General features: G+C 39.2%; 1 protein-coding gene across 6 annotated transcripts in view; it reads left to right on the top strand.

Moving 5' to 3' along the window:
- The first annotated feature begins 6,847 nt into the window (after positions 1 to 6,847).
- The window catches only part of ablim3 (actin binding LIM protein family, member 3), a 328,604-nt gene continuing 319,510 nt past the window's right edge, over positions 6,848 to 15,941 (top strand). For all 6 annotated transcript variants that reach the window (XM_041193207.1, XM_041193210.1, XM_041193208.1 and 3 more), the window contains exon 1: positions 6,848 to 7,450. In XM_041193207.1, the coding sequence (XP_041049141.1) occupies positions 7,438 to 7,450 (13 nt within the window). In that variant the 5' untranslated portion in view covers positions 6,848 to 7,437. The remainder of the gene's footprint in view (positions 7,451 to 15,941) is intronic.

Raw genomic sequence — 15,941 nt, 5'->3', positions numbered from 1 at the left:
TGTATAATGTTGTATGTGCCTGCATGCCATTGTAATGCACTCAGCAGAGCAAGGGTTATCATGGGACTGAAGAATTGCACTGTCCATGGTATGATGCATAAAGTCACATAGTAAAAGCCTGAGAGAGCAGTTTAGAGAGAACACTCTGGAAGCAGAAGGCATGGAGGTAAAAGCACCATGCATGATAGTAACCTAGGATCTGTAAATAGTTAATGACTAACAGTAAAGGGTTCATGCTTAACTATACAAGTCTCAAGATCTCAGAATTGAGACATCTACTGTATCTCCATCATTCATCTCCATCATTCCCCATAAATTGGTGCATCCGATGCATAACAGTGCATCACAGATCTTTGCCTACTGTGCCCTATTCCACTGGCTAAATAAAAAGACAGTACAGGGTGAAAGTGTTATTATGAAGTAATGGAGGGAAGGAAATGACATTTGGGTCAGAATTTCCACTGGAATCTCCTGATTGTCCACCATAACTTAGACAAAGAATTTGTCAATTTTTTGGAGAAATATTAACATATGAATTAAGAGCAGTAGGCCACTCAGCTCTACGAGCCTGCTCCAGCATTCAGTAAGATCATGGTTGATTTAATTGTAACCTAAACTCCATACTCCCAGCTACCCCTGATAACCTTTCACCTTGTTGCTTATCAAGAATTCTATCTGGCCCTGCCTTAAAAAAGTATAAAGACTCTGCTTCCACTGCCCTTCGAGGAAGTATGGTTGCTAATTTTGCTGATGATACAAAGGGATACGAAAGTAGGTTGTGAAGAGGACACAAGGAGGCTACGAAGGGATATAAATCAGTTAAGTGAGTGGGCAAATGTCTGGCAAATGGAGTATAATGTGGGAAAATGTGAAATTCTCCATTTTGGTAGGAAGAATAAAAAGAAGCATATTATCTAAATGGTGAGAAATTGCAGTGCTCTGAGATTCAGAGGGATCTGGGTGTCCTAGTGCATGAATCGCAAAAGGTTAGTGTGCAGCAAGTAATTAGGAAAGCTAATAGAATGTTATTGTTTATTGTGAGGGGAATTGGTTACAAAAGTAGAGAGGCTATGCTTCAGTTATACAGAGCACTGAATATGTGGCGTTCTGTGTACACTATTGGCCTCCTTACTTAAGGAAGGGTGTAAATGCATTGGAAGCAGTTCAGGGAAGGTATACTAGACTAATGCCTGGAATGGGCAGGTTGTCTTATAAGAAAAGTTGGAAAGGCTAGGCTTGTATCTGCTGGAGTTTAGAAGAGTAAGAGGCGACTTGATTGAAACATATAATACCCTGGAGGGTCGTGACAGGGTGAATGTGGGAAAGATGTTTCCTCTTGTCAGAGAATCGAGAACTAAGGGTCACTGTTTAAAAACAAGCGGCTGCCCATTTAGGAGAGATGAGGAGATTTTCTTTCTCTTAGAGGGTGGTGATTCTTTGGGACTCTCTTCCTCGAAGGGCAGTGGAAGCAGATTCTTTATACTTTTTTAAGGCAGGGCCAGATAGAATTCTTGATAAGCAACAAGGTGAAAGGTTATCAGGGGTAGCTGGGAGTATGGAGTTTAGGTTACAATTAAATCAACCATGATCTTACTGAATGCTGGAGCAGGCTCGTAGAGCTGAGTGGCCTACTGCTCTTAATTCATATGTTAATATTTCTCCAAAAAATTGACAAATTCTTTGTCTAAGTTATGGCGGACAATCAGGAGATTCCAGTGGAAATTCTGACCCAAATGTCATTCCCTTCCCTCCATTACTTCATAATAACACTTTCACCCTGCACTGTCTTTTTATTTAGCCAGTGGAATAGGGCACAGTAGGCAAAGATCTGTGATGCACTGTTATGCATCGTATGCACCAATTTATGGAGAATGATGGAGATGAAACTCACAGCATCTCCAATATAGAGTACTGACAACTCCATTATTTTCAACAAAAAGTTTACCGTTTTTTGAACTATCATGATAGTTTCTATTACTACATAGCCAAACAAATAAATTGTTTAAACTAACATCAAATCATGAAATGTACCCACAAATATACCCCTACCATTTTCCAATTTATCTTAAGCGTGCAAGGATGTCTGAAGGAACAGCAGCCTCAAAAGGAGAAGCAGCCTCAATCCTTCAAAGATAAAAGTCTGCATTAGCAATTGCTTAGGCATGCATTTATAAATTTACACTGTAATCAGTTGTTTGAAAACATTTGCATAAAGTCTTTACCAAGACGTGACAAAATGCAGAAGAAGAGAACTAGAATCCTTCCCATGTGAAAAGTGCTGAGTATGCATTTTATCATTATTAATAATGCCCCAATTTCACAATTTCATGCTGCTGAGTCATTTCCAGAAATCAAATTGTTGATTAAGGTTTTTCTAGGAAGGGTAAGGCCATGGGTCCCTCAACAAGCTTGTCCCTTTCCATAAATCAATCACACCTAGCCACATTCGCATCATGTTCCACAACCTGTGCTCCCTCCGGAACAACTTCTAACACCTTGAATCTGTTGATAAAAATCAGATTCAATTCTCTCACTCCTTCTGATTTCCCTTCTTATTTACTTAACTTGTTCCCACTGTTTTCTTTGAACCACCAAGTATGAAGGACAAGGCAAAGAACCTTTTTCTCCAAAGTGAATGGAAGTTCACTTTTAAATTAATGTCCTGTGACATAACTTAATTGGAAACCTGATTTCCTGGCATCCTTGCCCATATATCACTGATCCTTCCTGACATCTATACTTAACAAAGTGCATTCGTTTTTTTGCCTGCTTTGCACTTGTTTCTACTTGTACCCCACTGCCAAAGGGGTGTGTGGACTTGCTTCAATTTGCTTTCTTGTTACTTCTTGGCTCCGATCTTGGCAGATGAGGATGTGTGGGTGGAGCGGGGGATTGAGTTTCCCCGTAGGCATTTAGCCTGCAGTATTCTAGACTACTGGACTGGTCTGCATCAAAGCTTGCCCATTTTACCACCCCATGCATAACAGCTTAGACATGGAAGGATTATTTTCAGCTGAGGTTGGAGTTTGCAGGAAAGGTTAACAAAAGGGTTAATGAAGTAAATGAGAATTCACTTATTGACAAGTGAGGGGATCTTTACTCCCACTCAGGGTGACTTCTTTTTCATATTCTTCAGGATTGTTAGAAATAAATGTAATTGCAAATTATCTATAGTGTCAAGAAAATGTTAGTATTTCAGCCATTTGTTCTGAACTGAAAAGCTACAGAGGTCACTTCCAGAAGACAAAGTGGGGAGAAGCAGAAAGACCTAGGCGCACTTAAATGATGGACGTCACAGAATGGTTGCAGGTGAGCTTCAGTGGATGTGAGAGAATGGTGTAAGACAAACAAGCATGACATACCATGACAGCAGATCTCCTAAGTACAGCAGCAGCAGCTGTATTGTTCTCTTCCTGGGTTTGGTCTTAAAACACACTCCATTACCCCTGCCTGGCTCATCCCATTTAAATGGTACAATAGATCCAGAGGCACTGTCCTGACAAACAGAAGAAACCCAATGAACTCAATGGAAATAAAAATTGGGAGAGTTCTAAAAGGTAGCACAAAAGGAGGCCGCTCAAGTCATTTTGCCCTTCCCGCTTTTTGGAAGAGTTATCAAATTAGTCCCACTCCCTCTCTCTTTCTCCAGTGCCCCACTACTGAACCTAGACTTTCTAGTTTTGTCAGGTGTTTCCTGATTTGTCAATGTTGTATGAAACCAAGTGATTAAATGTGCTTTTGAAAGAAGTGAAAGAAATTTGATATAGTCCACTACTCAAAAAACTATTGACATGGGGTATTGAAGTATGTTAAGGCAGGAGTAAGTTTGATAGGTTTATACAGGTAGTAAGCAAAGAGAAATGTTTTTACCACGTGTGAGCATATGTGTATAAATATGTATGTATATAGTTTGTATAAATGGTAATAAAATGATTAGATTAAGGGTCATAGACTGAATAACTGGCTTGTAAATGTCTTTTACCAATCTTCTGAGAGGGCAAGTAAATGGGAAACTAAAGATCATTGCACCCTATTGCAAAGAGCAAACAGTCTTTCTTGATCCTTCCCATTTTTACAATGGAACAATTCCCCAACACTCCACTGATTTTGGATTTTACTGCTAGCACTCATAAATAATAATAGGTGGATAGGTAAATGGAAAAAATGTTCATATATACAGTTTTAAAATTTTATAGAAATGTGTCAATAGTATACAACATTTGTAAAAATAATGCTTTTGAAAAATCTATTGGCTGAAAGAGCAAGGATTAGTTTATAAGATTCCCAACATGGCCTGACATTCATCAACTCCCAGGATATTCTGAATTTTCTCCTTCTCAAATATTCTTTGTACTATTTTGTCCTTCACCTAATTTTTCCTATCTTTTATTTTTTTAAACTTATTCCATTGTAGTGTTGAGTTTTTTTTAAAGAAAAAAATACTTCCAACAGTTTTATGTTGAAGGAAACTGTGACTTTGCTCTCATGTCTCAGGGTGGGACTCTAGTGGGAGGCAAGAGCTTTTGTAAAGTGGCCAGGAGGCAGGAGGGTCAAGGTTGATGCCAGGATATAGCAAGACTGCAACTCAACTGAATAAATTGAGTCTGTGCAAGTAATGGTGATCCATCTTTAATTTTACAATAATTTACCACGGCAATGGAAGAAACATAGGTCAAAAATTACAATATTAGCAAGTATATTGAAAAGAAAAAAAATGCATTTATATATTGTCTTTCAAAACCACTTCCAGGAAATATATTGCTGCAATATTACTCTGCCTGCTATTTTAATGGAGATATAAACTCATTTAAAGTAAGTTAATATCTGTTTAAAGTAATAGAGAAATATCACATACATCGTGTACCGTTGCGTAGTATCAACAGTGTGTGCCATCTACAAGATAGAGTATATGATGCACTGCAGCAACTCACCAAGGCTCTTTCAACAGCACATTCCAAACCCTCTAGAAGAACAAGGGAAGCAGGCATAAAAACAAAAAACTGCGGATGCTGGAAATCCAAAACAAAAACAGAATTACCTGGAAAAACTCAGCAGGTCTGGCAGCTTCGGCGGAGGAGAAAAGAGTTGACGTTTCGAGTCCTCATAACCCTTCAGCAGAACAGTTCTCCACTGATGCTTCCAGACCTGCTGAGTTTTTCCAAGGGAAGCAGGCACATGGGAACACCACCACTTATAAGTTCTCCTCCAAATCACACACCACACTGAGTTGGAAATATATTGGCATTCCCTCACTGTTGCTAAGTCAAAATCCTGGAACGCCCCTTCCAACAGCACTGTGGGTCTTACATCACATACACTGCAGTGTTTCATGAAGATGACTCACCAATACAATTACCAGGGCAATTAGGAATGAGCAATAAATGCTGGTCTTGCCAACGATGTCCACATCCTTAAACAAGTATAAGAAATATTGAACATTCATCCACGAATATCACCTGCAGTAATTTATTCACCATTGCAGCTTATTTGGTACAATGACATGCCCTTCCATACTATTTCCATTGCAGCTACGACCCAAAATATCCCATGAGGTTTAATTATATAGACGGCTCTAAAATTATAGCTTACTGCTTTCATATTATTCAACCTATTAAGAATAGATCCACATTTTCAGTTGGACAAGGGCAAATAATGGGCTCAAGATTAGATGTGTTTGTTTTATTTCAGGTATATATTTCTCATTAATAGTTGTAATAGTTTGAGGGAGAGAGAAGTTCAAAATTACTTTTCAAGCTCTGCAACATGTTCTGAAAATATGGAAATGCATTCACTGTAGTCAGTATTAACCATATACCTTTGTTAAGTTAGTGACAACTTCAATACATTTTTTTTCTCACACATCTCCAATTTCCTTTGCCCTCACCCTACGTTAGTGGTCATGACTAATGTATCTGGGCACTAAGCTTTAGAATTCCTTCCTTAAACCTCTCCACCTCTCTCTCTCCTCCATTAAGGCACTGTTTAAAACCTTCCTCTTTAACCAAGCTAATACAAAAGCAAATTATTGTTGATGTTGGAAATCTGAAATAAAAAGAGAAAAGGGCTGGATATGTTTAGCAGGTCAGGCAGTTTCTGTTGTTAGAGAAACAGAGTTAAAATTTCAGGTCAAACAAAATTGACATTGTCATTGACCATGCCTTTGGTCATCTTTCTTAATCTCTCTTTTCTGCTTCAGCTTTGGTTGCATTGGCATCACAGACTAACATTGTCTAAGATGGGTCTTGAAGATTGCAAGTGACGGGGTTGTGACGACTTCCTTCTTTACCTTCCTCTCATTTTTTTTCTAATAATGCTCCTTTGAAACACCTTGGGACATTTTACCATGTTAAAGGTGCTATATAAATGTAAGTGGCTCTCTTGCCTGCAGTATTTTAGGCTATAGTATTATAGTGCGCAGTTGGCAAACAGTAATCTCTTGACTAAAAGCAAAATACTGTGGATGCTGGAAATCTGAAATAAAAACAAAGTGCTGGAAATACTCAGCAGGTCAGTCATCATCAGTGGAGAGGGAAACCGAGTTAACGTTAGTGGAGTATGACTTCTTCAGAAGCAAGGTCAAATCCGACTGGAAACGTTAATACTTGAATCTGAGGAATTCTCTGATTCCAGGCCTTTAGTGGGCCTTCTTGATTTCATGGCTGTTTTGTTCATTTGGTGACAATCCAATGCCACTTTGCAAAGGATTGGAAAGGGGTGGGCAACTCGACCCTGAGCCATCACATGTGTTGCTTTTAAATAAAGACTCTCCGAAAGAGCGCCAGCAGATGGCAGTATCTTGCTGTTCAGTGAGCCTATTCCGTGCTGGCATTTTGCCAGCTTTACACCAAATATTTTCAATGATTTGGTATGGTGATGCCAGCGATGGCTCGGTATACAGTAGACAGCTCGCATCTGGAGGGGAGGTCAATTCTGCTATGGTACCTGTGTGAAATGGGTGCATTAGTATAGCTGCAAAGAAAGACGACCAAAAAGATCGCCAGTGGAGGATTTAATCTTGAGCATATCATTGCGGATTGTGTGTGTGTGTGTGTGGATTAGCAGAAGGTTATATCCAAATCAGTGTTCGTGAGAAGCTGCATATCGGTCTGTGATCAGAGTCGGAACCGTCACCAGAACCGAGGGAACGCCCAACCCTGGGTGTTTATTCCAAGTATTTGACCTTGTACTAGGACTATTTGGGGAAGAGCATCACTCTTACTGTTGAAGAGGGAGATCCCCTGGCTTTTCCCAGCCCCATTGACGGCCAGGATTTGGGGGCTCGGGTGGACCAGAAGCGCGAATGAAATCTCCTTTGCAATTGGATGGTGGGACCACGACGGAAACTAAAAAAGATTCTCGAACCAGACAACAGGAGCCCTGACGCTTCTGAGGTGATCGGCGTTTTCCGTGTAAGGATAAGAGAAAAGGGTCCGCGTTATGAATACGAGCGGTAAGTATGTTTCGGATCACCGCTGTACGGCCATTCTTGCATCTCACAGGCAGGTGCAATTTCTCTTATCATCTGGTGACTTGGGGACTTTAACAAAGAATGTGCGGGGGTTTCGAAATGGATTATGCGCACACCTTAAATGTCAGCACGGTATTCTTCAGTGTTCATTACACGTTGAAAAATTACACGTCTCTTTGTGTGCCGTTTGACAGGATTCTCGTTTTTTTATTTGGATGTATATATTTCCTTGAAGTCGGCATGTCATTGAAGAGAGAGTACACCCCGAGACTGCAGAGACCTGTCGGTGCCCAGATCGCAATGATTTTTGCCTTTATTTCAGCTACTGTCACTGCGAGCCATTTCCATATTTGCAATTGTCTCCATTCAGATTATTCAGGATAAAATAAACTTCCTTTCAAACCACCTCTCTTGAAAAGAAAGCATCTATTGACTAACTCAGAAATTATCCAAGCATGAAAACGAAATATTTTCTTAACCTGTGAAATCTCAGGGAGGTCTGTTCATTTTTTTTTACAGAGGACAATTGGAAATAATAATAGTGTACTTAAATAGCAATAATTCTGCATTATTTTAAAAAAAGAACATCATTTTGTCCATTAACTGACCATTTAATTGGATGGCTGTTATACATCTCCCCTTGAGCTCCACATTAATACGCACAATGTTACCTACTACTGGAGGTCTGGTACACACTGGACATCACTTTAGTTCCTTTTTTCAGATAAGTCAACTTGCGGCACATGGTTCTACATTTATAGCAGGGGTGACTGGAACTGCCTTGACCTAAATATAGCTTTGAGCCACAAAGGAACAGCAGTAGGCCATTCAGCCCCTTAGGCAGATAGTCATTCCACTAGATCATGGCTGATCTGGTTTATTTTAGTTCAAACAGATACCGATCTAAATCAGGATCCAAATAACTAGACAAGTTTGTTTTTAGTTTCCAGCCAATTGCAAATGGAAATATATTTCTTTCTTCAACGTTTCAGGTTTTGTCCCACCACAAAATAAGCAAAAAAAAAAGACAAAGATCCCAATTGGTTCAACCTACAGTATTTTCTACAATATCAGGACTTCCATTTTCCCAGGGTCTTTTTCTTTGTGTCTCTGTCACTGTCTTTCACAAACACAGAGATCAACGTGAAATTTAAGTTAAATAAAGGATTAGAAGCCTGGAATATTACTATTTTTAAGGTAACAATTTGGTTAGAATGAATAAAAAATAATCAGAAGTTTCTAAATAGCTAAGCGTTTTTCAAAAATTTGAAAGCTGTGTTGATTTGACAGAATAGATCATTCTAACTCCTCACTTACTTTATATTATTAAAATCAATCCACCCATGTTCTCTATTTTCAAGATCCAAGTCATGCTCCCCTCTACTTCCAAATCCTACTCATGCTTTCTCTACTTCAGGATTGCTTTCATACCAACTCCTCTTCATGATCTCACTACACTCTCTAAGCCTCTAAAATCTTTGCTTTCATGCTCCAACCATCCCACATGCTTCACAGTGCTTCCTACCTCATTTTCCACACTTCATACTGTTCCCTTTTGGCTCTGCTATTGCAGTTAGAAAGGGAGCACTATGTCACTGGTGCAGTCCAAACCTCTACCCAGTGGAAAATAAAAGGGATTGGGTACGAAACGGAAAAGAGTTTGATTTGTGATGCCGACAAGCAGTTTTGGTGGGGTGATTTGAAGGTTACAGAAGCAAGAAGGAATGTGGTTTGACACCACCAGATTCAATTGGAAACTTCCTAAACCTGCCAGCTGCTCCTGTACATCTCACAATGCCTGTGACATATACCATCCAATGTACTAAGTTAAGGGAAGGTATCAATGGAAAAGATTATTGGTTTTTAGATTTTTCCATTCTAATCCAACTATGCTTAAGTTCTGATGTAGGGTTTGATGTAGTATTCACTTCTCGGCTTGTGGTATCAGTCAAGTGTGTGTTCATTATCTTTTTTGTGCACTTGATTTTTTTTCTAAATACCAGTCACATTACACAGCTAAATGGAAACAGCCAAAGTAGTCTCTTTTACTGTACCTAGTAAATCTTGCTGCATATGTCAAAGCATATCTATAACCACAGCTGCTAGAAGACCCTTAAGAGATTATTGTATTGGGTTTCATTTCATATTCTATCATTTTACTGGCAGCAGAAGCCAAAAATAAATTTGAAAGTATGCTTATGAATTTGAATATGTAATGATTAAAAGGCCATCCAATATTCAGAAATAGGGACCTAAATGTAGTTCTAGATGCCACATTATAGAAAAACCATAAAGCCATTAAGAGGGTGAAGAGCAGATTCATCAGGATAGTATTGGGATGAGAAACAATAGATTCAAGGACTTGCTTAAGATACTGGAGCTATTGCCTTGGGAAGAGGAAAAGCTAGGAGCAGATTAAATAGAGGTATTTAAAGTAACAAACAGTTTTCATTGGACGAATAGAAAAAGACCATTTCTTTTAGTTGAGGAGCAATGATGAGGCTTTGTTATTTTAAAATTGTCTTGAAGAGAGTCAGAAGGGAATAGTTGGGAGAAATGTCTTTATGCGGAAAATAGTAAGACCACTGAGTTACTTCACAGGGAGTAGTTGAGACAATTATTGGATCTTTTAAAAGGAAGAGCAAATAACTGTTAGAAGCAGGGGAAGTTATGGTGCTATGAGGAGACAGTAAGCCACAGGCACAGAAAAAGAAAAATATCACTAGAAATTAAAATCTTTATCATAATTTTTAATTTATTTTAAAACGAGACTTGGGTTATGGATGTTGAACTTCAGGGTAAATTTTCTGCGTGTTGATATGAGTAATATCAGGACTATATGGGAGGAATCGACCACACCAGCACAAAATATGAGAAATTTTAAATGTAAGTGAGTTACAGCCAAAACCACTTGTGTTTTCTGTGATCTTTAATGCTGGTTCAAGATCCAATTCATTCCAATGACACCCCAAAATTGGTTGTGCACCCTCCCTCCCCCCACCCCATTTTCAGCTGTATTATTAAAACTGTTCTGTTGAAGGGTCATGAGGACTCGAAATGTGAACTCTTTTCTTCTCCGCCGATGCTGCCAGACCTGCTGAGTTTTTCCAGGTAATTCTGTTTTTGTTTTTTTTATTAAAACTGCACCAAGTTTCTGTTAAATGCATCAAGAACCACTTTTTAATGGAAAGAAAAATTAAATGGCTACATTTATTACATTGCTCAATTTCACCAGTTCTTGGAAGAGCTTACATTTGTGATTATTTAACTGAATTTTAGTGGAACTTGAGCTGTAACCTGACAAATCAATTTCAAGCAAATTCAGGGTACAAATTTCTGATCCTGTCTGCTAGCCTTTAAACATTGTTGTATTTTAGGTGCTATAACATATACAGTGTAGTTGGAGCAGAAACCAGACTACATCCTGAATCAAACCTGGATTACCTTCCTTAAACTTACTAGGTACAACAAATCCATTTTAGTATAAAATGATCACTGAAGTTCCTTAATACTGGGGCTGATTCAGGGGAATTTGAGCTTCAATGCCATTTTTGCTGCATTCTGCATATAAATTTGGAGAATTATAAACTTAGGGCCAAGGGAGTTATCCTTTTGCACACACACAGCCGCTGGCTTATATGCAATGATTTCATTTTTTACATTAATAAGCTGCTGCTACTGAAAACTGACAATGTAGATTGCGTAGCTCCACTTGAACCATTCCAAAGGTAGCACACTGGGCTCAGAATAAGTCCCCCCAACTCAGTAGAAGTATAGTGGGGAAGAAATTGGTCCATTCTTGTTCAGTTTCATGAAGTATGGAGGGGATATATTACATATATTGTTATCCTAAACATGTACCTTAAAACTGATCATGTCAGTGCTCTTGTACGAACAGGAGCCTGATACAAGGCAAATTTAATTGAAATCGTATTTGACCTTTTACAATATCTTCCCTATACCTTTCTTCTGTTTCTTCTCATCTTATAGGGAATACAATTTGTCAATCAATAACTTGTAGCTTTTTCAGCACATTCCATTCCAATTCTCGGGTAGGTAATGATATCGACCTGTTTCCTGTTGGATTAGTAATGGCAGTGATACCTCTGGTTTCTACATGAGGTCAGTGATCCCTTTCTTCCTTGAGATTCCTTGCTAACTGCACTTCTATTTGTCATTAATAGTGTAAAAACTTTATGTTCCAGTTAGTGCTATACCAATTTTTAAAAATTAATAAAAGCTCTGTATGAAGAAGATATGATGAAGTTCTTCTAACCTGTTCACAAACTAATTTGATTAACATATCTTAATGGTTGAAAATCAAATTGCAAATGACCATGAATTCAACTGATGATTGAAAATTTGTGATCTCAAGCAGGATCTGAAGTGGTAGAATTGATTGTAACATGACCTTTAATAGCATTATAAATAGAATTGATTTTCTAAATGAACAGTTTTGATCATATGTTATTTAACTTGAAGCAGTTATAGCCTATAATTCTTTAAATAGAAACTTCAAATAATGTTAAATCAACAAAATGACGGAAAATTGTCAATAAAATACACTAGTGATAAACAGACAATAAAAATAAATTAAAACAAGGACTGCTGAGTCAAGCTCACCAGCTTGTTTGGCAAGTCCTGCCCTCCTTGCAAAATAACAGCCTCTATTGTAAGTGTTGTTGGTGAGCAATGAGACCAATTGAACATTGCTCTAAGACTCTCTGGTCCCATTAACATTTTTCAGTTCTCCACAGTACCATGAAACCTTATTGAGACAGACCAGGCAGGAAATATGGATTCAACATGAATAGTGTGCATTGATTTAGTGCCTTGACTATAGTAAAAGGTTGCACAGGAGTGTTAACAGACAAAATTTGACAGTGAGTCAGATAAAAAGCTTGTACCAAAATCTTGGTCAAAGAGGTATGTTTTAAGGAGTGTCTTGAAGGATGAGCCAGAGATAGAGAGATGGAGGGGTTTGAGGAGGAAATTCCAAAGCTTTGATCCTAGATAGCTAAAGGCATGGTTTCCAGTGGAGTGGAGGAGGAACTTGGGGATGTAGAAGAGGTCCAAATTGTAGGAATCCAGAGTATCGGAGGGATGCAGTGCTGGAGGAAGTTACAGCACTGGGAGGGGAAGGCCATGAAGGGAGAAGGAAACAAGAATGAGAATTTTAAAATTGGGGCATTGTTGGACTTGGAGCTAATGTAAATCAGCAATCACAGGGATGATGGGTGAACAGGAATTAATGTGATTTAGGGAATGGGCAACAAAATTTTGAATGAGCTCAAGTTTTACAGAGGGCTCAAGATGGAAGGCTGTCCAGGAGAGCATTGGAATTTTTGAGGCAGCAAAAGCATGCTTGAAGGTTTCAGCAGCTGAGACAAAGATGAAAAAAAGTAATTGTGAAAAAGCAGTTGAAATTTTGAGTGTTTCTGCAGCCCATTTCAGGATTTTGCTGGAAATATATGAGTAAATTTGTTTGTTATCACTGGTGGTTTTTGCTTCTGTGGTACTGGGATTTTTAAGAGCAGACTTGTTGAATTTGGTTTGCTAGGAGGATCATTGGCTTCCCTGGTATAGACAGGTACTGACAAGTGGCGCAACAAGACTGCTGATTCATTGGCACCCCATGGAAAATATTAAAACCTGCAAAATCTCCTTGGTAAACTGGCTGGTACCTCATGGGGATCACAGACTAAGACCCCAAGGACCTCTGCTCTTGCCATCATGTGCTCAATTGTAGAATACTGCACCTCAGTATGGTACCAATCTGTCCACACCAAACTTACCAATGTGCAACCCAACAACGTGCAGCATCACAGGTACTCTTCAATCAACTTGCCTCCCCTGGCTCTCTGTCCTGGGCAACATTCCCCCCAACCCCAACATCAGGAGGTTAATTGCAACAGGCAAGCAATACATGCCTAGTCTTATTCAATGACCTCCTCCAAACACCAGCAGTACACCTTCCCTCACGCTACCTCATATGGTTAAACCCATCACGCTGAGGAGTAACAACTGAGTACTTATGGCTGGAGGATTGGCAGGCGAACATCAGTGGAGTCGCCAAGACTATTGTAAAGTCAAATCTCTGAGACCATGTTATATGTTGTCTGTAACTGGCTAAGGAACAATAGCAGAGACATAGATTTGTCTGAATAATAACTGGTTTATTGTAGAACATAACTATAAACAGATAAACAAGACTACAGGTGTTAGTCTAAGCCATGAGCTTTCTCCTTCTTGACTCTTGGTCATGTGTCTCTTTCTTACATCTTCATGTGGGCAGTTCTGTATTTCCAGTCCCACATTTTAACTCTTGCAGGCCTGAACACCCTCATACTACATTTCCCCCCATCAAGTCTTTGTCCAAATATATTTAACATACATATTTGCATACTATTCCCCACCCCCACCCCCCACCCAAGTGTCTGACTTCATAGGTTTAAAAAGTCTGGAGGTTTCACAACTCTCCCTGATCATGTTCTTGTCAGACTTAGAAGATTGGTAATCTCCTTTTGGACTTCTTTGGTTTGACTTGGTTGGTCTTCGGTAACAGCTGCAGTATCTGGTGCATTGTCAGTTTGACTCTGACCTTCTGGTTCTCCCAAATGTATAATGGAAGGTTCTCTCATCTGGATCTAGACTTGATCCTCTTTTTCCTCTCCCTGCTTTTATATCCCTCTCGATCTGATGTTTCTCTCTCATGATTGGATTTTGTGAGTTTATCCCTCTCTTTGCATTTGATATGCCCCCTAACCGTGTCTGACAAGTTGACTCTGGTTCCTTTTGACGGTTTCTCTGCCTTTCATTACTCTTGGAGTGCTGACTCCTTGTAGCCTCTTGTTCGTGAATCTTGGGCAATCCTGGACTGCTGCTTCTGGAAACAGGACAGGAAGCTGTGAGGAAGGGACTTGATCAACATCTTGCTTTCCTTCAATTTCCAGTTACCTTAGTGTAGCAGTGTCTTCCAGCATGAAAGAGGTTTGGTTCTGTGTCTAGGTCTGGACCTGTTTGATCCTTGCATCCTTAATTACCACTTGTGGTGGATGGGTAGGTGTGGATGCTGTTACAAAGGGGTCACCACTACTGGATGAATGCAGTAGTGTACCAGTGTAATCTATCACTTGCGTTTTATCTTCCACTTGCTCAGCAGTCTCACTGAGTAATGAAGGATCATGGTCGCACTCAGGTACTCATTGATCCAATTGGTTCATTATCTCTTCGGTGAAAACAAGTTTGCTCTCTGCCTTCTGGACATCTTCCTGGAAAAGGGCTGGACTATTGGCTTCTATAAAGAGTGTCAAAAAATTAGCACTGAAGTCCCAATCCAGGTCCTCAGTGCAGTTCGACAGTTTGAGGGGCTCAGATTTGGTATCATCGATGACTGTCCATTGACATCTTTCACTGGCTCAATGAGGTTGAGGTTAACACAGGTGTTTCAGCTCAGAAGAGAATATTCCAGATTGTGAATGACATATAATCTGTTTGTTCTCATATTGGAGTGTTGCTAGCAACATGCCTATGCATGTAGTTTGATCCCTCCTGGGCCACATAACTGGGTTTCAGTTGTTCGGAGCCATTGGTTTACTGACCATGGTTCTTTGTCAGACAAGACTGTTAAGCTAGCTTCTGTATCCAATTTAAATTAGTGAAATGTCCATCGACACAAATATCTGCATTCCAGAAAGTGTATCTGGGATCTTTGATCTCACCTAGGAAACGTTGATTTTCCTTTTCTTACTGAGATTCCTCTATTTCAATATTGGCCTGAATGCAAAAATTCTCTCTTTATCCCCTATGTATCTAGAAGTTTTAGTTCTGCACATTTTTCCAAAGTGTCCAAACCTTTTACAATAAAAATGTTCTGCAGTGCTTACAGGATTCTGTTTGTGCCTGTCGGGCTTTTTGGCATAATGGCGTCTAAAACTTTTGTTCCATAAAGTGTTTTTTTCTCTCTGGAGTATCTGTGACATTCTTTTATTTCATAAGTTATACAGTCATTGGGGATTTTCTGAACTATGGTTTGTTTTCTTTTCTGAGCATGGCTTTATTTCGTTTACAGACATCTAATTGTCACACCAACTCTATCACCTTCTCCAAAGTTAAGTCTTCTTTGGATTGCAGTAGGTCAGATAGGGTGTTATCAGTAACACCGACTACGGTGCAGTCTCATATCAGCTCAGTTTTAAGATCACCATATTCGCAACCTTCAGCCAGTCGATACAGGTAATAAATAAAAAGTTATCTAGGTGTTCATCTGTCTTCTGGAGTCTTTTGTTAAACTTGGCTCTTTCTGATGTCCAGTTACTCCGTAAATATAAAAATAAAATTACCAAAGGCTTTTAATTCTTCTTTGAATTTATCTGATGTTTCATTAATGCCTTGTTTTGCTATAACATCATCAACAATTGCTCCAGTAGAGCACAATAATGTATTGACTTGTTCAGCCCCAAACTTTTTGTTC

The sequence above is a fragment of the Carcharodon carcharias genome, chromosome 8 (assembly GCF_017639515.1).
Source record: "Carcharodon carcharias isolate sCarCar2 chromosome 8, sCarCar2.pri, whole genome shotgun sequence".
In the NCBI taxonomy this organism is placed as follows: domain Eukaryota; kingdom Metazoa; phylum Chordata; class Chondrichthyes; order Lamniformes; family Lamnidae; genus Carcharodon; species Carcharodon carcharias.
Note: the sequence above shows the minus strand (reverse complement) of the source record. Positions and strands in the feature narration are given on the sequence as shown.